The following is a 23,867-nucleotide window of genomic DNA, read 5'->3' as shown; positions in this document are numbered from 1 at the left end:
CTCACAATACTTGTGTGAAGTAGTTGAGCATTATTATCATCATTTTAGAGATATGGAAATTAAGGATTAGGGAGGGTAAATAAGATACATAAGGTTGCACAGCATATAATTGTCAGAAGTTCCAAAAAAAAAACTTTTTTGGGTTGTCCCAAAACTTTTCAAAATTTTAGGCTTATCAAAAACTCTACAAGGCAGCATGGAATGGAGGGAGGGGAAACATCATGGCAGAGAGAGAGAGACACACGTGTGTGAGAGAGAGATGCGCATTGCCCCTTTAAGTATGCTGACCCCACTCTAAGTACATTGCCTTTTTAAGTAGATCAGCAAGTTGAGACAGCAGCTGCTGCCAGCAAGCTCCCTCCGTCCTGAGTCCTGTCGTGTCACCACCCTGCTCTATGGAGATGGATAAAGTGGGGGGGGGGGGCGCAAGAGGGACACCCTGACATTAGCACCCCTCTTCCCCCCCGCCCCCCTCCGCCCTTGCACAGCAAACAGGAGGCTCCCAGGAGCAGGTCCAAGGAAGAGGGCAGGAGCAGCACAAGGCAGTGAGGGAGGGACAGCTGAACTGTCCAGACACAGAGAACTTAGGGGAGTGGGGAGATGATAGGGAGGCTGCCGGTCCACCCTGGTTCCAAGCCCCCACCACGAGCTCCAACGCTGCTCTTTCTGCAAGCAGTGGACAAAGCAGGCAGCTGCCAAACAACGTTATAAGGGTGCATTGCGCAACTTTAAACAAGCATGTTCCCTAATTGATCAGCAACGTAACAGTAAAACACCGTTAACTGGGAAGACTTTAAGTGAGGAGTTACTGTATTCCTATTCCTTCACTGCAGACATCTGTCTGAGAGTCTGTCTACATAACTAGACACTTGGTAGGACAGAATGGAGTAAATTTGTTAAAGCTCAGATAGTATGGCTGTCCTTTACTCTGCATTTGAAAACTGAATGGTCGATTTTGACCATATGTAAATATCATGGACTCACTAGATCCACAACGATGTAAATTGACATAATCCAATTTAAGTCCTTGGAGTGATACAAGTTTACACCACATGAAACTCTGGCTCCATATTCCATTCAGATGCTTAAGCTGTAAGCAGCTATGTTACCCGGGGTTCTTTCAACCCAAAGCTCTTGGTAACTTTTGCTCTGTGCAAGGTGGTGTCAGGAAATAAATCAGGGGAGACACGGCTGTCCGACCGATAGATGGCTGGCACAAACAGGACAACACAAGAGTGCTTTCACTTAAAGCTAAACTTTACTTAGTCTCAAGCGCTTACACACATCAGCAACAGGTTAGTAAAACACCCCCAACCCTCGATAATTACCGAAGCTGAGTGTGACTCTCGAGTGGCACAGCGGCATCCTGTCTGCCAGTGGGGAACACAAGACGCATTCAGAGGGGGAATCCAGTCCCATTACCTGAAACTTTTCCCCCTTATTTATACATTAATAATACAATGACATGTCACTTAAAGAAAACTTGTTAACCAAGCAGTTTCAACGGTCAAGCAAGAGGTTTCCTTCTGATTATTAATTAACCAGGTGTGGGTATTTTCCCAGAGTTTGCAGCCTTGAGGCCCTAATGGACATTCCTGTGGCACATCCTGCTTTTCTAAAATGCATGTATCCGCAACTTCAACACAGTTCTTATCAGGAAGGACGTGGGGTCAAGCTGCCCTTTCTGTGGCACCCAAAACCCCCTCCCCTCCTGCCTTGGTTAAGCTGAGGTTGCTGCATGGCCAATTTACGGCCTGCTAACTTGGCTGCTTTTAGCAATAAGCAATAGTGGTTTCAGGCACTTTACTGATTTTCCAAAATCTCCCTGTACAACTTTGTTATCTGACACTTTTATGATTTGTAAAACCAAAGTTTGGAGACTTGAAGGATAGGGTAGGCCAGGCTCTAAGGTAATGAGCACTCTCTGCCTCTAGGAAGGAGAATATCAGACAACAACACCCCGCCTTATTCGAAGGCCCTTTGCTTTGGAGAAGACTGACTAATACAATAACCCTAATACCTAAAATATCATTAGCTACTTTGGCCAGCAGAATTGTATTGTCTTACTGCTCTAAATGGAGAGAGGACTTCATGAAGAATTGTGGGCTTCCATGGCTTCCATAGAGGCAAATGGCATGGCAAGAATGCTGAATTCTGTGGCATCCTGGAAAAACAACAAATTAGGCTGCCACAAAGTCCATGATGCCCTGAGTGAGGTATGGGACAGGTCACATCTCTCAAAAGCTATTGTTTCAGTTTTTCTGCAGCCTTGAGCAGGCATCACGGCATTACGTCATGCTTTCAAAGACATCTCTGCAATGATGAGGATTAGAAATTCAATTTTTATAAGAAATGGAAGCAGGTTCCTTAGCACAATTCTTTAGCAAGGGGTGAATTCTGTGGCAAATTGGCAGCTGTTGAATTGCAGAACACGCAGGATCCTGGCAATAGCCAGCATATACTTCCCTAAAATAGGCATCAAGATTAAAAATGTGGTGTTGACAGAAAGAAATAAGATGAAATAAATACAGTAGTAAGAAAAACTTTATTATAGACCAGTGTTATGTACTCCATAAAGCTACTTCTGTTGGTATAATGTAGCAGAACTTATTAGGAAAGAACTGTTAAATTTATGTACAGGCTTTGCTCTTTTTGCATCTCCAGGGAAAATCTCAAACAATGGGAGAAATTGACACAAGGAGAGGAAACTTCATTATGGATTCCGTCCCAATCACATGATCCCCAGACCTCAGATTCACTTCCTGTGAAGATTGATGACTAAACAGCCGTGACAAATTGCTTTAACTCTAAGGCATCTCTCCTTTGTTCATTTTTTGTTTGGTCTGGGTTTTTTTTCTTTTTTGGAAAGGAAAAAAAAAGCTACAGATGCTGAGAAGCAGATCTGCCTGTGGAGGTAATACCTACAGAGTTACCTCAGCTAGGTGACTGTCCACCAGTCTCCTGTCTAACATCAGTGACACAACATAACCAGAGAGAGACTGACAACTCAGTTGCTTAAGAATCAGCTGTCAAAGCAAACTTATGACATGTGAATATAAAAGACTGGCCTTTTCTCATGGGCTACATTGCTGAGGCCTTAATTCAAAACTGAAGGGAAAAATATTAGGGGGTACTTTTAAAATTGTATCTTTCTAGTAAGGGTTTCAATGGTACTTTTATTATATTGTACTGTGGCTGGATTTAACACCAGTGTCACTTGGGAGTTCTTGGCTATAAATAGAACATTTTACACATTGCTATTGTGAATGTTTATGTGTGATCTACTGGTAAGCAGTTTGAAATTTAGCAGAAAACCTCTGGAGCTGTAACTTTTCCTGAAGTTACAGTACTTGAATTATCTTGCTGCAGACAAAAGGAAAATCAACTTCTAGGTTCAAGGCTCCAAAAATTCTATTAGGTATCACAGAGCAACTGTTTTATTTCTCAAGTTAAATGTTGAAAGCACTGGCTGTGTTTGGGTTTTTTGTAATTATGTGAAAAGCTAGAGAGCTCATCCATTCATACACTGGAAGTACTGGATATTTATCTCCAGTAAGGAGAGATGCAGGCATAATTTCAGGCTGGACCTTTTTATCAACATTGACTAAAATGATGGGCTAAAGTTTGAATGTAATAGCAGAGATCTGCCTGCCTAGCTAGCTATATGTCAAGTGGTCATGCTAATATTTTTCGTGGTGAGTCATATTTTAGAAAATATTAGAGAGACATGTTTAACATACAATACTTTCTGCTGCAAATAGCAGCCTTGTCAGAAAAGTCAGGTATACTAGGCATTACTGCGGTACCATCACAATAAAAGGAAAGTATTTTTCTTTGACTAGCTTTTATGTTGCTCACCAGTACTGTATGTTTTCTACTACCAAAAAAAAAAAAAAAAGGGAAGCCATTTACCTTTTTTATGTTTGCTTTTTTTTCTAGTTCAGCAAACATTTCCAAGTTTAGAGCTACCTAACTAAGCAGAAAAATAACTGATTCAGAAAACTGAAACTCTGTGGAAGAAATTCTGTGCTGATGTAGGGCTCTGATCCTGCAAACAATTATGCATGTGCTTAACATTAAGCACATGTATAACTGTGCAGTTTTGGGCCTTATGCTCTATGCAACCCTTTTGATTTTAATGTGGTTGCAAAGGGTGTAATTCAATATACAGAATTTGACCCTGAATCTTTCTTTTTAAAAATAAAATAAACTTTCAGTATATAGTACATTTTGTCTATACCCCGGTCGTTAGCAACACTGCATTTGTTTAATCTGCACCACCGAGCCTACGTTATATTAATCAACTCTTCTTACCTGCTTGCAGATAGGCAAGTCTTGAAGTGGTTCAGTGGGAATGCTACAGTGTAGTATAAATACAAAGAAGTAGTATGGTCAGCAGTTTAAAGGCAATAGGTAGTATCTCTTTTTCCATTTTGCTTGTTTACTGCACTGTATTGATCTAATAAGCATGCATCTTATTATTTGTTTTTATTAAAATGTCTGGGTCCCTGAAGAGCTTTGCCTTCTGTTCTGGTTGAGCACAAACCAGTATATGTTTGTGATCTATAATCACATAATGTATACATAAGCCTTTTCAGTACATAAAATACCATGTAGGGTTAGATTTGGGGTATCTTGATCAAATCTTTTTATTTGAAGTTCAGATCTGAATCATACAGGGGACCAAGGATGTCTAGCAGCATCCATGCAATGCTTAATTTGCTTTGCCAATACTAAATGCTGTTATTCTCTGCATAGTCACCAGTGAATTTTTAGGGAATGAAAAAAAATTATAAGGATGCAATTTTATCAAACTAAACAAACAAGATCGACGTAAGTGTGTCCTCTACTTTATTCCTTATCAGTTCTGGTTTAAATAACGCAATTCATACGCAGCCTGCGTGACTGCAAGCAAAGAACTTGGGACACAGAGTTACTGATTTATGTAGAAACTTCACAGTGGTGGCCTCAAATACAGTCTGTCTGTATATCTGTGAGATACCCAAAACAACTCATATTGAAAATCTCTTTCATGGCTCAAACATGTCTGTTATTACTGTCCCCTTCTCCCTCTATTTGCTGGTCTTGTCAATGTTGCAAAATATTCCTTGTCACATGCTATATTCATTTCACAGAAAGTTTGTCTGATTTCCAGTCAGTGACTGTAAAATCTAAATTAGCTAAATCATGAGTCGTCACTGAAAATGCTTGGCAGTGTCATATAGGTGCTTTAAATATTTCCCTAACGAATTAAGCAAAGTTGCAATAAATAGTTCTATTAATGTGATGAGACAACCATATTGGTACTTGACATTTTGAGTAACCTGAACCACTTAAAATAGTTTGTTAAAGTTCCATTAGAGTTAATACAGTCCCCCCACCCCCTTTCTTCTCCTCTGGAGTAAGACAGGGGAAAAGAGTAAAACCATACGGACAAAGCCTACCTATATTTTAGGCAACAACAAAAATAATAGTCTTAATGGGCAAAATTTTCTAAGTTGCATCTATTTGTCCCTATAGACTAATTTAGTGAGGGCAATTTTAGGCATCCAGGTGTTTGACAGAAGTAAACCCAAATCAGTATCCCAGAACTGAAAACCCTAATCTAAGAAGAAATTTGAGTCTGCATTTGAATGTCATGACTCAGGTCCATGTTGAATATTTGGTTGTCCAAAAATTTATACTTGCGCTGGCAAATAGAACAACTAAACATCTGACACAACCATTTTTGTGGTCAAATGTCAGCTGAGTTTTTGTCTCTTTAAAAATGTAGTCACACAAAATGAATAAGAACTTTTAAAAAATTGGCACAGACATTTTTCCTAGAAGTCTTATAAAATGTATAGTTTTTATTCCCAAAAGAGCATTGTTTTTATTAAAGTTTTAATGATCTTTTCCCTTCTAAACAAAACAATAGAAAAAAGGGACTATTTCAAGCCATATTTGAGCATTCTTTTGAGTAGGTGTAAGAAGCTGAATTTGAGAAGGATGCGTATTCAGCCATAGCTCCTGCTGATGCATCTTGAAACAATACCTGGAACATAATGAATACGGAAAACATAGCCAACCTGTGAAAAGTGGATGGCACAGGATGGTATTAGCCATTTTAGCTTTCACTTAATATACTGTATATTCTATAAAAGCTTTGCTGGAAATGCCATTACTGCGGTAATCACATTAAGAATTTTTGTCAGATAGTGCAATATTCTACTGTAATGGGTCAGCACATTGCAGCTACACTGTTATAAATTGTAGCATGGTAGAAGCATTACATTAGAATAATGTACTGCTTTTTTTTTAAATGGGAGCACATTCTCAAATATGTTAATTAGATTCTCGGAGGCATGCAGTGTGGCACTTACATTTTCATATGGCATGCAGTACACAGTATTTAAGTGTGTTTTAAATAATCTGTATGGATTGCAAATTTCGAAGTAGAAATATTTGTACTAGCTAATCAGTCTCTTGCTGTTACTGTGTTCAGGCCACTTAGTGTTAAAATTGTAAGGGCAACATAGAGCATTATTTATCTAAAAGAAATACCCAAGTCCCTTACCTGTTCAGACAGTTGCAACCTTCTTGAAGAAATGCATTTGCCTAAAACACTGTGATATAGTTGCCATTCTGTGAAATGGTGCAGTAAATTGTTCATTCTAAGGAGAGTAAGTGACTTTCTATACTCTCCTATAAGGATACTCATATTCAAATTTTAGGTTATGTATTCCAATCTAGCAAAGGCACATCACAACTATCTTTTGTCTGCTTGCTGACCAAAAACTGTGCTCGATTGTAATTTGGGTGTATGCTCTGTCAAAAACTGAAAAAGTTAGTAATCAACCGGTTTGCAGGGTAGATCAAACTGGTTTGTAGAGTAGATCCATGTATATTCAAAATTCGAGGGGGGGGGGCAGTTCTGTGAAGAAGAAAAAACTTCAAGATAACAACATTCAACTTTATGACATCTAGTGAGCTGAAAAATTGATTTTATATATATGACACATATAAACTATCTTCTTTGTAAAAAAAAAAAAATGCAAGTGCAATAATTTAAAGAGGTCTTACCTTTGCATTTATAAATTATAAATACTGTACATGGTGTGTATTTTTTCATGTATTCATTTGCAGTCTTTGTATTTAAAAAACAAACAACCTTTACTATTATGTTTGTACAATAGAGCAGTAATCATTTATTATGATATAGTTAAGCTGTAAATAAATTAACAAACCAAACAGCCAGTACATATGCATATATGGGTGTCCTGTTGTGAAACCTGTTTCTGCTTTAATTGCTGGCTTTAGCACAGCAAGACAACTTCTGTGGATATGTAATTATACATATAAATATATGTATGATACATAAAATATATTTAGAAATGTTCATAATTTTAATGGATATATATATCCATACACTTTGGTGTGAATATTACTGAATACAGAGTTTTTTAATATTTTCTATGTTCATTTTTTGGTGTTGTTGTGAGTGGGGGAGAGGGAGAGGGACTTCTTGTGGATCTGTGTGTATGTTTGTTGATCCACTACAAGTAAAATACAAGGAGAAATAAGAACAAAAGGCAATGGAATCCATGAAAAAGATCAACATTTGATTTTCTGTACATGTGACAACTTATCAGTTAAGGTGCATTTTTCCAAACATCTGCTGTTGCAGCTATTTTCTATAACAAAATATGTCTTGCTGTATATTAAATATTAAAATTACAATCAGATCCTCAGCTGGTGTAAAAATTCCATGCTGAGGATCTGGGCTATCCTTTTTAGTTCACAATTAAATTTAATTGAGTACATTTACAATCCATCTGTTTCCAGCACCTTGGAACTACATATATGTTGCTTGAAAAGATTTGTGGCCCTTTTTGTCTAGGCACAGTGATGAGGAGGAAAGGGGGCAAAAAATTAGTATTGTTAGAATAGTTTCTTTACATGGGTTTCCTTCAGAACTCTTATGCTCCAAACCCTGTTTTTCATGACCCACACAGGTACATCTAACTTTGAGAGAAAAGGTTTGTTCCCAGGAAGAGCTAGATGTGCTAAGACAAACCTCACAGTAGAAATGGCTAGACAAAATTACAGATTTAAAAAAAGACAATATGAATGCACCTTATTACAGTACCTATAATTCTACCACTCCTCCTTTTATTACTATTTATATAACAGTAGTACTCAGATGTTCCAGACGGGGATTCTGCTTGATGCTATACAAACAAATCCTTGCTCCAAAGAGCCTTCTATTGGGTTAGCATGTGATCATGTGAGGTAGTATTGACAATTGTAGAAAATAACATGGATGAGTTAATTTCAATACAACAGGTGATTTTATATATGCTTCTGTCAAAATGAGATTCATCTGTAGCTGCCATTAAAAATCAACATTCGCCCATAGTAACTGAGATTTCTTGTTGTATGTGCAGGGAAATGTGTTATTTCGGGTATAGAATGGTGGGTAGCTATGGGGAAACATTGACTTTTTAATGGTGATCACTATAATAAAAATACATCTAAAGATACCATGGTGACTGGACTCTTACTTTTAAGTATCAAATTTCCAGCATGAGTGGCAGAAACTCTCATCTCTCTCAATGGTTTTTGACCCTTCAAGACATTAGTAGGTGCCTCAGTGCCCTCCTGAACAGTTTTCAAAAGACCACCCACTGAACACAGGGCACTCACTAGTGATCAGTGGAGAACTGGCTGGTCAGATGCTGTTGGCTCCCTCTGTTTTCAGCTCTTGCCTTGCATTAGATGACTAATACAAATACATACATTATCTCCTCATGTTATTTTTCCATGTAAGCAATTGCTGTAATTGGGACAAGAATTTTATGTGATTGATAGTATGTGGAGGGGGAAGGCAGATCCATGATGTCATGAATCAAGGGCAGATGATCCGTGAAACAATGTCTATTATGATTTTGGTCCACACACTTAAAAAGTATGAAAATCCCAACTGTGTAATGTTCCCCTCCAGTTCTTTTTTTTTATTGAGTTTGTCAAAGGAGCTCCTTGCTGGAACTGCTGCCATAGAGGCCGGGTCCAGTTCTGCAGACCTCAGTTCCACTTGGACAGTGCTCTGTATCCTTTTTTCAGTGCCCTGTTCCCAGTAGATTGCTTGGAGAACCAATTTCTTTCTTAGCCCTTCAACTTCATAACCAACTAGGACTTTGAAATCAGGGTTGATAAGGTAATTTCAGTTCTGTCAGCTGTGGTGTGTCGATATGACATGTGGGACTCCTCAGTCCTGAGCACATCAACAGCCTCAGCTCTTCTGAGGGGAGGAGCATTGTCTTTCTCACTCACGCAGTTAGTTTTGATGCTGTGCTGGAGTTGAGTGCCTCCTTCAGAGATATTTCAGAGGCTATTTTGGACATATTGTAGCTTGTCTTTTTCCACCTTCACTTAGGGTGTTCTGAAGTTTGTTTCTGAATTCCTTAGGGAAACAAACCCCTTCCCTTTTCCTTCTAGACTCAGCTCCTTTTATCTAACTGTGGATTGTTTCAGCCTCAAGACCAATGTTCTAATACATTAACTGTGCTGAGATTTGATCTGTGTGTAGGACAAAGGTTTTCTCATCCTAGTTTGACATTTTCCCCTATCCCAACACGTTTGCACAAGGACAATGTTTCTGCAAATTCTTTATTAACCTGGTCCTTTCCACCAATATTTTTATTGTTGGTAAGAACTAGTATTCTGGACCAATTGGTTACTATTTGATCCAGCTTCTCAAATTGGTGGCAATACAGCACGTCCTTTGCTCTTTTCATGTTTTCCTTCTCGCAGTACAGGCAACGTAGTTGCTCTTACATTGCAGAGAACATTGCATGCCAGTGACTGTTTGCTACCCACCCAGTAATATTTTCTCCAACTCTTTTACCTCCTGTTTGATGAAAGGGGTTTCTTGAGACTTACAAAAATGCCTCTGAATTTTTCTTACCCCCTTATAAGTTAGAGAATGTACTGCTTTGTGGATACTTCCTTTGAACATTTTAGTTTCCAAGGCCCTGATGCAAAACCCATTGAAGCTACTGGGGGGGATCATTTCATGAACTTGGGATCAGGTTCCAATACAGGTATCCAAGTCAATATGTGGGATGAAATCTTGGTGCCATTTAAGTCTGACAAAACTACCAGTGTCTTCAACAGAGCCAGGAGTTCCCCAGGTATCTTCAGAGAGCTTCTCTGAAAATATTACTTGACTGCTCACCCACACCTTCATTCCCCTCAGAGTTGGGAAGCTGAATTTCAGTAACTTTCTGCTCATTTTGTCTTAGGAAAGTTTATATCAGACATAAATACTGTTTGGAGATGAGGGAGCTCTTGGCTTCCTGCTCATGAAGAAACCCAAGGGATACATGTTAGAAGGTCCTGGTGTCTGGTATGTACACAGAACACCACTTGGTGCTTGAAAGTCAAAAGTCTGTTGAGAACAACAAGAGTGCCCTCTTGTCTCACACTGGAAACTTAAAACCCAACAATAGGAATCCAGTCAAATGATACCTTTGGAAAAGCTGAATTACAGCAGGTAAGTAATTTTCCTTTATGTTCGAAGATTACTGGAAGGTCTCGGTAATCTTTGCAGTTACAGCACTTGAACACCCGTGAGAGAATACAGCGAAAATGGCTGTTGATTCAGTACATTGTTCACAGAGAACTACCTCTAATTACACTGTTTTTAAACTAACAGCATCTTGCACCAATAAATCAAAACTATGGGTCGAGAAAAGACCCCTAGTTTCCAAGTCTCGGGGTAAAATTTTCACTCGTACCAGAGGGACTTCAAGCATCTGCTAGGCACTTTTGAAAATATTACCATCAGTGTCCAAATACTGTGGGGAATAGGCAAACCAGAAATACCACAGATCAACAGATCGATCTTAATGAAAGTAAAGTGGAACTTGAATGTGATTTGCCTAGTTTCCAAGGAGGTTCCGCCTTTCCCTCAATGCCCACTTTTAAGGGCAGGTAAAGTCCTGTATTGGTGCCTGTTGTAAAAGTGACTAAACAGTAAATAATCACCTCACTTGACAATTATTGTTAGCAGTATGGATCGGCTTGGGAAAGGAATAGGTGACAAATTGTGGGCACAAGATAGTTGACATAAAATGCATGGGATTTTGTGAAGAATCCTGCTTGACGCCTCCATTTCGATTTGGAGTTAAGTGCTTGGGAGATCTGGGTTTAAGTCCCTGTTCCACACAGAGTTCCTGTGTGACCTTGGACAAGTCACCGAGGGTCAGATTTTTAAAGATATTCAGGCACCTAAAGATGCAGATAGGCGCCTAGTGGGATTTTCAAAAGTGGCAGGGTCCCTAACTCCCATTGAAATTAATGGGAGTTAGGTGCTTAAGCAGCTGGTGGGATTTTCAAAAGTGCTTCAGTGCTGAGCTGTGAATTCTGTGTTGCACCCCTTAGAGGTACAGCACGGAATCTCACCCAGAGAATTCCAGCTTTTTTATATACAGTGTCTTTGTTCATACAGAGAGACCATGTGACGTTTTTAGAGATTATATACAGGGATCGCTTGACCCTTGATGACATAAAGCTGCCTGCGGGGTTGACCATGGTAGTTTTTTAACAGGACTAGATATACTGCACAGTAGTGTAGGATAGGAAGTGAAGGATCACCAACTGAAATATCAGGAAGAGATGACATGTAAGTTTGAACACTACAGAACTTCAAAACAGTTTACCCGTGTAACACTTAGATAACAAGGCTACCCCTGATTGGAAATAAGGTATAGTTTTTTAATGGTGAGAGTAATTAATCATTGGCACAATGTACCAAGGTTCATGGTGGAGTCTTCAAGACTGATAATTTTAAAATCAAGATTGCATGTTTTTTCTAACAGATACAGTCTAGGAATTATTTTGGGGGCAGTTCTATGGTCTATGTTATACAACAGGTCAGACTAGGTGATCATAGAATCGTAGAATATCAGGGTTGGAAGGGACCTCGGGAAGTCATCTAGTCCAAACCCCTGCTCAAAGCAGGACCTAATCCCCAACTAAATCATCCCAGCCAGGGCTTTGTCAAGCCTGACCTTAAAAACCTCTAAGAAAGGAGATTCCACCACCTCCCTAGGTAACCCATTCCAGTGCTTCCCCACCCTCCTAGTGAAAAAGTTTTTCCTAACATCCAACCTAAACCTCCCCCACTGCAACTTGAGACCATTACTCCTTGTTCTGTCATCTGGTACCACTGAGAACAGTCTAGATCCATCCTCTTTGGAACCCCCCTTCAGGTAGTTAAAGCAGCTATCAAATCCCCCCTCATTCTTCTCTTCCACAGACTAGACAATCCCAGTTCCCTCAGCCTCTCCTCATAAGTCATGTGCTTCCGCCCCCTAATCATTTTTGTTGCCCTCCTCTGGACTGTTTCCAATTTTTCCACATCCTTCTTGTAGCGTGGATGGACACAGTACTCCAGATGAGGCCTTACCAATGCCGAATAGAGGGGAATGATCGCATCCCTCAATCTGCTGGCAATGCTCCTACTTATACAGCCCAAAATGCCGTTAGCCTTCTTGGCAACAAGGGCACACTGCTGACTCATATCCAGCTTCTCATCCACCGGAACACCTAGGTCCTTTTCTGCAGAACTGCTGCCTAGCCACTCAGTCCCTAGTCTGTAGCAGTACATGGGATTCTTCCTTCCTAAGTGCAGGACTCTGCACTTGTCCTTGTTGAACCTCATCAGATTTCTTTTGGCCCAATCCTCTAATTTGTTTAGGTCCCTCTGTATTCTATCCCTACCATCCAGTGTATCTACCTCTCCTCCCAGTTTAGTGTCATCTGCAGACTTGCTGAGGGTGCAATCCATGCCATCCTCCAGATGATTAATGAAGATACTGAACAAAACTGGCCCCAGGACCGACCCTTGGGGCACTCCGCTTGATACCAGCTGCCAACTAGACATGGAGCCATTGATCACTACCCGTTAAGCCCAACGATCTAGCCAGCTTTCTGTCCACCTTATAGTGCATTCATCCAGCCCATACTTTAACTTGCTGGCAAGAATACTGTGGGAGACCGTGCCAAAAGCTTTGCTAAAGTCAAGGAATAACACATCCACTGCTTTCCCCTCATCGACAGAGCCAATTATCTCATCATAGAAGGCAATTAGGTTAGTCAGGCATGACTTGCCCTTGGTGAATCCATGCTGACTGTTCCTGATCACTTTCCTCTCCTCGAAGTGCTTCAAAATTGATCCCTTGAGGACCTGCTCCATGATTTTTCCAGGGACTGAGGTGAGGCTGACTGGGCTATAGTTCCCCGGATCCTCCTCCTTCCCTTTTTTAAAGATGGACACTACCTTAGCCTTTTTCCAGTCATCCAGGACCTCACCCTATCGCCACGAGTTTTCAAAGATAATGGCCAATGACTCTGCAATCACATCCTCCAACTCCTTTAGCACCCTCGGATGTAGGGCTCGGATGCAATGATCACAATGGTCCCTTCTGGCCTTAGAGGCTATGAATGTATATGGCTCAGTCTTGAAACGTGATCAGCACATCAGTCTCACTGACTTCAGTGGAACCAGAGGGAAGCACTCAGTATTATTTGCAAGAGGTGCTCAGCACTTGGCAGGATGATGTTCATAAGCCATTTCATATCTCAAACAGTCCTCTTAAAAAAACAGCAAATAACCCCAATCACCAGAATAACAGGCAACAGACCCAACTACCCTAGTTATTAACACACACAAAAAAAGAATTTAGGATAGAATTTTTGAAGGCACTCACCATTGGCCTAACTCTACTGCCAGTGATATTACTAAAATCCCACCCTTCAGGGCCACAGTCAAGGTAAACTTCCCAGTGTAGTGTGTAACAAACCATGAAAAAAACCAGAGTGCTTCTTACAATTTAAATGATGACTTTACAATTTCTAAGAAAATATGGAACATATTTGAGCCCCACCTACTCTATATAATCCAAAGACCGTGACTTTTTTGCAATTTTCATACACAAATTTACAAGCATAGTTTGCATGCTAAAGCTCAGAACCAACGGAGAACTTATGTTACCACTTGATACTTCACCTTTACAGAATGCCGCATACTCCCGCAGCCCCTGCTGATCCCACTCCATGTAGAAATGTTGTCCAAAGTCATGAAATTGTCCCAGGAGGACTTCTGCAATCAGCAAGATTTTCCCAGGTCTCAGGCAAGTAGCTCCACCCCATTGCTGTTGCAACAAGTAGGCAGTTTGCACCTAATACAGCCCCTCCTCCACTCCTGCCCTGGCTGAGGCTTCCATAGCTTAAGGTCCATTAAAACAATGAGGAGAACTGCAGATACTTGCACTATAAACAGCCAGGTTGAGCTTTCATAGATTCATAGATATTTAGGTCAGAAGGGACCATTATGATCATCTAGTCTCACCTCCTGCACAACGCAGGCCACAGAATTTCACCCACCACTCCTACAAAAAAAAAAAAAACCTCACACCTATATCTGAGCCACTGAAGTCCTCAAATCGTAGTTTAAAGACTTCAAGGAACAGAGAATCCTCCAGCAATTGACCCGTGCCCCATGCTACAGAGGAAGGCAAAAACCTCCAGGGCCTTCCAATCTGCCCTGGAGGAAGATTCCTTCCCGACCCCAAATATGGCGATCAGCTAAACCCTGAGCATATGGGCAAGATTCATCAGCCAGATACTACAGAAAATTCTTTCCCGGGTAACTTGGATCTTACCCCATCTAATAACCCATCACAGGCCATTGGGCCTTTCCTTCACAGGTCTGATCCTAGAGCCTAGCCCTGCAAAGTGCTCCATCCTTCCCTAAGCCTAAGGACTGCGTTTTTGCCTGGCCTTTCTGTGGGCCACACAAGGAGGGGGTTTCAGCTCTCCCCCATGTCTTTGCAAAAAATAACATAGATAACATAGCTACCCCTGACAGTAAGCCGCTGCTGAAGGAGGTTCTTAGTTGCTGTACTAGAAAAGATCCCTGCGAGGGTCCTTTGGCAGTTTTAGATGATCAGAAGTATATTAATGACCTAAGAATTGTATTCTTATTTCTTTTCATAGATTTATAGGCAGAACTGTGTAAATATGGAATCTCGTTCCATTTTGTCCAACTCAATAAAAGGCAATCAGGGCCAAATTGCACCTGATTTTAAAAAGGCATAACTTCTGCTGAAGTCCTACTTCAGTCCCAAAGGAAAGCATACATCCATGGTGGTCAGATATCACAGTGATGGCCAATAATAATCTGGGTAAGACAGTCAGACACCAGTCCTCACATTTCAGCCATGGAACATTGCCTTAGCAGCCTCTTGGGGCTGAATTTGGCTGGGCAGGGGAGCAGTGGGGCTGTGGAAAGGGGAGGGGCCAGAGGCTCCACTTGCATGCACATCCTCCAGTCCAGGATGTGGAGACACTGGTGCCATGGACTCTTGTGCCATTGGGCTAAAGCAGCCTCCATGGAACAGCTCAATAGTCTAGAGGGAAGATTCGCTCCTTCCATCTACGCTGATACTTGGATTGAGCTCTGAATCCCTGAATTATGCCTTCAGGGCTTGTGTGGTGTGTGTGTAGCCTAATATGGGCCCTCTGTGAATTTATCTTATTATGAATACATATTGTTCATATTATTTACCTTATTATGAATACATATTATTCAACAACAGTGTGAAACTAAAGCAAGTGGGACTAGCAATGTGAACGTCTCTGTTTTAAACAAGACGTTCTACATTAGAAACGTGCATCGTGAACATGTTTTGGAATGATAATATCTATAAAATATGTAACAGTGGGTCTGGTTTCCTGGCAGCCCAATGTGGTGTTTGCTGCAAACAAAAGCCTTGTGGCACTAACAGTCATTCTGAAAAGACTGCTTCAGCTGCTTTACTCTTTAAACAAACATAGTTTGAGGAATAGGGAATCAGCCGAAGGATACTGGAGGTTTTGAAGTTGGTCAGTGCCTAAGTTGAGCATGATTTAAAAAATGATGTTGCTTTAGCTGGCTCTGTGGCCACGTACAGCATTGCCAGCTGGGAGACATCAATTCTGGGCACAGACGGACAGTTTCAGGTTTATTCCAAACTATTACCAGATCCAATTGCCTCATGGATCCCATGTGTGTAAATATTACAATGCCTTGGAAAGGGCATCTGGACCGCTGTGTGCCAAATTGTAGAAACGGTATTGGCCATGAGAACAGCCATATGCCTGTTCTCTGAGGTAGAGAGAAAAAATCAGTACTGGGTGCAGTGTTCAGTGACCTTTCAGTCACTTGGTTTGTCAGGAGAAGGCAGCACAATGCTTATGTTAACAGCATGAGCGCTTGGATCAGATTGGGACTTTGCTCAGGCTTCTGAGCACGCTCTGAGGATTAATACACAGGTATTAACATTGTTTCGACATCACCCCATGTCTACCCTTGCCAGGAGCACACACAGATGTTCAAGCAACTATAACTGATATGGGAAACCTGAGGTTAAACAGATGGGTGTCCTAGAGGTGGTCACTCTTACCTTATGTGGAATGGATTCCACAGCCCATCCTGTTTCGCCTGTTCTCTCCCTGCTGCATCAGCTTACCTGACTACTGAGTCAAATTTACATGGAGTTCACAATTTTGATTCCACACTTTTGCTTGGCCCATCTTGTTTCCATGCTTTCCAAACTTCGTACCTAAATCCAAACATTTTGTTTGCTAGCCACTGCACACTTCTTTTCCATTCGGTTCTTTTTGTGTGTTACCTCTTCCTGATTCCATCCATTTTCTATTTTTTGCCTCTTTTTTGGTGTAACAAACTCTCTCTATAGATTCTTTTCTGCTATGTAATATATTATTTCTGTACATGTACTTTCAAATGACTTCTAAAACGTTTAGGGTGAAATCCTGGCCAATTGAGGTCAAGCAGAGTTTTGCCATTGAAATCAATGGGACTAGGATTTCACCCTTCGCCTCAGCTCCTTCCCCGAAAACTATGCCTGATTCTACAAGGGTTCTGCGCATTCATCTTCACAGGACTGGGCCCATTCTCAGTTCTTCTCCGTTCATATTCTTATTTTGTAATATTTGTTGGCGGCCTGTATCTCTTTAAATTCTGTTTTGTGGTGCTCCCTGTGTTCATAATTCATTGTTGTGCCTTCCAGAAGTATTCTGTAAAATAAATACCTTATAATCATGATGCCTTTTGTATTGTAGTAGTAAGATGATCAGTAATAAGTGACAAGTATCGGGGGTAGCCATGTTAGTCTGTATCCACAAAAACAACAAGGAGACTGGTGGCACCTTAAAGACTAACAGATTTATTTGAGCATAAGCTTTCGTGGGTAAAAACCCCACTGAAGAACTGAGGTTTTTACCCACGAAAGCTTATGCTCAAATAAAACTGTTAGTCTTTAAGGTGCCACCGGACTCCTTGTTGTGGTCAAACTGGACAGTCTCTATGTAAAAGAATAAATGGACACAAATCAGATGTCAAGAATTATAACATTCATAAACCAGTCGGAGAACACTTCAATCTCTCTGGTCACGCAATCACAGACATGAAGGTCGCTATCTTACAACAAAAAAACTTCAAATCCAGAGTCCAGCGAGAAACTGCTGAATTGGAATTCATTTGCAAATTGGATACTATTAATTTAGGCTTAAATAGAGACTGGGAGTGGCTAAGTCATTATGCAAGGTAGCCTATTTCCCCTTGTTTTTTCCTCCTCCCCCCCCCCCCCAGACGTTCTGGTTAAACTTGGATTTATGCTGGAAGTGGCCCACCTTGATTGTCATGCACAGTGTGGGGAGAGTGGTCAGTTTGGATGAGCTATTGCCAGCAGGAGAGTGAGTTTGTGTGTGTGTGGTGGCGGGGGGGGAGGGAGGGGGTTAAGAAAACCTGGATTTGTGCTGGAAATGGCCCACCTTGATTATCATGCACATTGTAGGGAGAGTGGTCACTTCGGATGAGCTATTACCAGCAGGAGAGTGAGTTTGTGTGTGTATGGGGGTGGGGGAGTGAGAAAACCTGGATTTGTGCTGGAAATGGCCCACTTTGATTTTCATGCAGGTTGTAAGGAGAGTGGTCACTTTGGATAGGCTATTACCAGCAGGAGAGTGAGTTTGTGTGTGTGGTTTTTGGAGGGGGGTGAGGGGGTGAGAGAACCTGGATTTCTGCAGGAAATGGCCCAGCTTGATTATCATACACATTGTGAAGACAGTGGTCACTTTGGATGGGCTATTACCAGCAAGAGAGTGAGTTTGTCTGTGGGGGGCGGAGGGTGAGAAAACCTGGATTTGTGCTGGAAATGGCCCAACTTGATGATCACTTTAGATAAGCTATTACCAGCAGGAAAGTGGGGTGGGAGGAGGTATTGTTTCATGGTGTCTGTGTATATAATGTCTTCTGCAATTTCCACAGTATGCATCCGATGAAGTGAGCTGTAGCTCACGAAAGCTCATGCTCAAATAAATTGGTTAGTCTCTAAGGTGCCACAAGTCCTCCTTTTCTTTTTTAGTAATAAGTGATACTTTTATAGCAGTTAAATACTACTAGTGTAGTTATTTATTGATCTATTAAGAATTCATGGCCTCCAGCACTATAGTATTGGAGTGTCTTAGATGGAAAGCTTAATAATTATATATTAATAAAGTGTTTAGAAATGTGCTTGGAATGATCCCACCATGGAAGCACGCCTTCACAAATCAGCAGATATTAACCTCTGTTATGTGGTATCATGCGCATAGAGTATGCAGAAGGTGGGTGTTAAGTTTAACCATTGTGATGCCATTATATCTATCAAGGAAGTATACCATGGGACCAGGGCCCTTGCTCTGCTCCACGCCTCTGTAAATATAAACCCCTGTTATGTTACCAGTGTATCTCTGACACAGTGTATCACTGTGCTAAAAATTAACTTGCACTGTGCTGTCATTGAGTCATATTACATAAGAGCTTGCAATGCATCTGCCCACACAGTGCCTGGCTCAAGCCAGGCCTAATAGCCCTCAATTACATGAGCACTAAGTTATTATTTAATGATTATTTATGATCTGCTAGGTGCCATATCAGGTTCAAAAACAAAGACAGTCTTTGATCCAAAGAGCTTAAATTATTGAGAGTGTAATTTTCCGGGGTGTTATCTGTTTGCAAATATTGAACTCTGACAGCAGGGAGAAATAGGCTGTCAACTTTGCACAAGGTGTTATGTGCACTCAATATACAAAGAAGGACAGGCTGTCACTTCTTGGGATGCAGAATAGCTCCTGGGAGTGTGTCCAGCTGTCCAGTGAGCTTTAACAGATCAGTATTCCAAACAAAAACAAAACAATCAGGTTGGAATTTAAAATACCAGTCGTCAGCCTTGAGGAGAAAAAGAATTCCCACCAGGGAGGCGGTTTTGATCCCACAAGCTTGCTCGACTCCACTAGGAAATACACTGGCCTTCTGAGGTTCCCTTCGCAGCAGCGTGCACGGTTGCTCAGCAGCAGCAGGAGCGAGAACGCAGAATGTTTCTCTGGTTTCCCGGTAACAGCACCCCGGCCGAAGGGGAGCCGTTATGCTGGAGACACAGTGGAGCCGGTGAGAGCGGACAGCGGTGCCTTGACGTAAGTTACCGTTCCGCCATTCGGGCCTCTGCTGCAATGCTTCCCCCGGGGCTGGGTTCTGTGGGACAGTGGTTTAGAGCCCATCGTTTTTAGAAAGCAACGCACGTACATGGTGGGTCCTGGAGGCTGTGGGCCGGGCCGTGCAGAGCGAGCGAGTTACTACTAGAAGGTGCAGTGAAAGGGCACTACAGAAAATGAACACAGTTGCCAACTTTCACGCGGTCAATAAGCACCCCGACTTTCACAATAAGCCAAAAATCAAGCTAATCCCATTTCAAAACAAGCCAACCCCTGAGAACCCCAATATTCTATGTGACTAGATCACCCTGGCCAGAGCCAGATTAACTCTCCTGTGGGCCCAGGGCTATCCGATTTTATGGGGTCCCTGAGGGTTTGGAGTGGGCTCAGGGCTGGGGCAGGGGTCCGGGAGGGGGTGCAGTTCCAGCTGGGGGGTGGGCTCTGGGGTGGGATGGGATTGGGTTGCAGCAGGAGGTTTGGGGTGTGGGCTCTGGGTGGGAGTTTGGGTGCAGGAAGGGGCTCAGGGTTGGGACGGGGGTTGGGGTGCAGGTGGAGGTGTGGGGTCTGGGAGGGAGTTTGGGTGTAGGAGGGGGCTCTGGGCTGGGGGAGGGGGTTGGGGTTGGGGTGCAGGAGGGGGTCCAGGCTCCAGCCGGAAGGCGCTTACCTTGGGCAGCTCCTGGTCAGTGGCGCAGCGGGGCTAAGGCAGGATCCCCAAGAGTTGTCAAATCCATGGAAACTAAGCAGAAATTGGGCTTGTTTTAGGCTGAATTGGCTCGTGCGTTGCGTGTTGGCTAGCTTTTTGGCTTTCAGGGCTTTTACAGTAGCTTGTAGTTTCTTGTTTTTTAATTGGCTCCCGGCCAATCAGAATGAAAGCTTGAATTGGGTGATTTTGGCTCCAGTCCAGCTACAGTATGTGTGTGCGTCACTGTGCATGGCAGCGGTGCTGAGTGTGTGTGTGCGTCCCCTCCCCTGCCCTTGCCCCTGAACTCCTGTTGCCTAGGGGCCGCAGGGGCATGCCGGCGCTCGCGGCTCCAGCCCCGTGGGGGTGGGGGTGGGGCCAGGGCTGAGTGTGCCGAGGCTCGGGGATCCGTGACCGGCCCTCAGCATGGAAACTTGCCAGGGGCTGGATGAAAAGAAGCAACGGGCCCCATCCGTTCCACAGGCCTCCCCTTGGCCCAAGACCCTGGGCTGCAGCCCCTAAAGCCCCTGCATTAATCCGGCCCTGCCCCCAGCGTGCAGTCTGGGACTGTGGTGGGCCTGCTGTGCACCCCTGACTCTCTCCCCCTCTTGCCCCTGCTTGCCGGGGGCCGATAAAAAAACACAAGCAAAAAGCTACAGGCCAAAAACTAGCCAACAAGCAACTCACGAGCCAATTAAGGCAAAAACAAGCCCAATGTCTGCGTTTTCTTCGCGGGTTTGGCGTGTCTGAAAATGAACTGTGCTTTCAGTTGACTCAAGCCCAAGAAGCAGAGCAGGACTACTACCATTCATTATTCAGTACCATGCGTGTGGTCAGTGCTACGTAAAGCATAACGGCAGATGCAGGGTCCCAATCTGCTCCTAGCTACGCTGAGATAAATACGGAGTAACTCCAAAGACTCCAATAATTCTGTTTACACCGGCATAAATAGGGCCAGAATTGAACTCAAGTTCTCTACCCTAGTGAGCTTACAGTACCAGAGCATGATCCAACAAGGCTCTGAGCAGCACTTGGGGGTTGAGAGCACTCAGCAGCTCTCAAGAGCAGGCTGGGAACAGGCATAAGTAACCTTGTCAAGGAACTACTCGAGTTTTGCACAGGAAAGCCCCCCAGCTCTGCCGTCTATAGCTATAATGTAGTATTGTATTAGCATGTACTGTTGTAAAATGTAATATGTTGAACAAATACTGCAGAATATTATAAAACACGTTCATTTACACTGTTGCTTGTTCTTCTTTAATGATAGGGTGAGGTAGTAGCAAGCCCCTACATTTATGTTTCCTAACACTTTCCATTATAATGGATTCTTGGGACCTTTTCTCTAAGAAGCATTAGCACCTCCATTGTTTGACATTCAGGACAGGGAGATCCCCTCATGCTACAAAAGTGCCTTTTCTGTGTCTGGTGATCGTCTATGGAGATTTAGCTAAGGGCTTGTCCACAGGAACAATGAGTTTGTGGCAAGCTGGGGTGTCAATCTACTCTGCACTAGCCTGCTGGGGTCTGATGGGCAGCCGCTCTGCTGATGGGCAGCCACCATTTTTTGATGATGCGCTTTGAGCTAGTCCCATTTCAAAAAGGATGAGCTCAGAGCGCTCTGCCAAGCTGCTAACACCCAGCAGCAGGTTGCTGAGGGACAGTCAGACCCCAGCAGGCTAGTGTAGCGCACACTCACGCCCCTGCTTGCCATGAACAACTGCAATAATTGTTCTTGTAGACAAGCTCCGAGTGTTAAAAATCACCAGTTCCCTCCTCTCATGTCTCTCCTTGGGAACGTTTTGGCAAATGTTTTGTCTCAAACCACTAAATATTCTGAAGAGCCCAGCCTTGTCACTCCCACAACGGCAGCCTCCACTGCACTAGGAATACCTGGGAGTTGCCAGAGCGGTAGCAGCACTGCGGGTAGGGGATTGGAGAGAGGCCCCTGGGCTGCCGTAACAACCCCTTTTCTTTCCTTACACCCCCAGGCCAGCACATAGCCCCAGCTTCTGGGTGGCCAAGAGAGAGTCAGACCAGGCTCCTCTGTTTGCCTGAAGCTGGGAATGAGCGACGGGATGGATCACTTGATGGTTACCTCTTCTGTTCATTCCCTCTGGGGCACCTGGCACTGGCCACTGTCGGACGACAGGATCCTGGGCTAGATGGACCTTTGGTTTGACACAGCCCCAAACATGGGGTGGCCACAGACAATACCGATCTGTCGTGTCGCATTATGTTAGATGGAGCAGTGATTGAACCATGTTTAAATATGATTTTGTCCTATGGCCAGTAAAGACGGGGGCCAAAGTGTGATTTTCTATCAAACTAAGCTGGTTGATTAGGGTTTGTTTTGTGCAGTTTCTCAGCCACCGTTCTTACATAGCAAGGGCGGGGAAGGACCTGCATGTAGATTTTTTTTTTTAACTATTTTTTAGCTCCTCACTACAAGCCACTGCACATGTGCCAGTGGGAGTGAGTTGCTGAGGAGCCGCAACAGAACCCCTGACTCTTGGAGGCTCAGCACATACTTCTGCAAAGCCTGGTTTGTCCAACAGATTTGTTGGGTAAATACCAACCTACGTGTAGTGACGCAAAAGCTGTGATAACTGGCTGGTGTGCATGGAGTCAAACTAGGTTAGAGCTATATTCAAAAACCATGTTGTAGCTTAGGCTCCTGCATGTGCAAAATACTTCTGTTCTAACACGTCTAAGTTGGCTGCCCAAACTGTATTAGACAAACTTCTTTTTGCCACAACTGAGTTTAAACTTAAGCACCTTCGTTATACTTGGTTGTTGAGCTACTGTAAATTGAATCACACACTAGGTCTAGTACTAAGGTCCTGATCCTGCAAGCTTTTATACATACACATGGTTAACTTTAAGCACATGAGTAATCTCATTGAAATCAGTGGGACTACTCTTGTGTTTAAAGTTAAGCAAAGGCATAAATAGGTGTAGGATGAGGGCTTTATGCACAGCTCTCCCACATTGCGTCCTGATGAAACTACTCTTGCGTCCTCTGTCAGATGCTTTGCAGAAATGGCATTTTCCTGAGTGATTTCAAAGAGACCACAACACCACAGTGATCTGATTTAAGACATAACTTTGAAACAGAATGTGAGTGACAATCAGATGTGTTACAAAATTATTTTTTAAAAAACCTCAATTCCTCCTTGCAAAAAATCAGGAAATTCCCCTCATAATTTTCCATGTCACTAATATTTTTTGGCAACTCTTGGAATTCTTTCTTATAATTTTCCACAGATCACCCTGTTTGCAGTCTATCTCATTGTAGAGTCTAATGTCATTCATGGATCCTACAAAAATTCCCATCACAACTGGCACCTACGGGTATGGTTGTAGGGATGAGATCAGCAATATACTGGGCATGGAGAATGGATTCAGACTTTTAGCCCTACAAGTGGTACTCCCAGCTCAAGGTTGGAGCATGCTGAATGGGGCACATTGTAGGGAAGGCATGTTGAATTTGACATGACTGCTTCCCATGCTGTTTGGTTTGATACTTCATGGGCTTGGCTATCCAGGGCTGAGAATGCAACCACTAATTTCACTTAAAATATTCTATTATGAAGCTAGAAGAGGTGAG

The 23,867-nt window shown here is 42.7% G+C and overlaps 2 protein-coding genes across 4 annotated transcripts in view; both read left to right on the top strand.

The window, feature by feature from the left end:
• Nucleotides 1-3,880, top strand: part of PDE10A (phosphodiesterase 10A) — a 572,670-nt gene extending 568,790 nt beyond the window's left edge. For both annotated transcript variants that reach the window (XM_037895130.2, XM_043543191.1), the window contains exon 22: nucleotides 2,665-3,880. In XM_037895130.2, the coding sequence (XP_037751058.1) occupies nucleotides 2,665-2,782 (118 nt within the window). In that variant the 3' untranslated portion in view covers nucleotides 2,783-3,880. The remainder of the gene's footprint in view (nucleotides 1-2,664) is intronic.
• Nucleotides 3,881-19,330: 15,450 nt separating this feature from the next.
• The window catches only part of C3H6orf118 (chromosome 3 C6orf118 homolog), a 44,304-nt gene continuing 39,767 nt past the window's right edge, over nucleotides 19,331-23,867 (top strand). Inside the window, exons 1-2 of one of the 2 annotated variants that reach the window (XM_043543190.1) lie at nucleotides 19,497-19,563; nucleotides 23,525-23,611. In XM_043543190.1, coding sequence (XP_043399125.1) covers nucleotides 23,562-23,611 — 50 coding nt within the window. In that variant the 5' untranslated portion in view covers nucleotides 19,497-19,563; nucleotides 23,525-23,561. Of the gene's footprint in view, nucleotides 19,564-23,524; nucleotides 23,612-23,867 lie in introns of both variants that reach the window. The other variant, XM_007071085.3, reaches the window with a different exon arrangement.

This window comes from Chelonia mydas, chromosome 3, assembly GCF_015237465.2.
Source record: "Chelonia mydas isolate rCheMyd1 chromosome 3, rCheMyd1.pri.v2, whole genome shotgun sequence".
In the NCBI taxonomy this organism is placed as follows: domain Eukaryota; kingdom Metazoa; phylum Chordata; order Testudines; family Cheloniidae; genus Chelonia; species Chelonia mydas.
Note: the sequence above shows the minus strand (reverse complement) of the source record. Positions and strands in the feature narration are given on the sequence as shown.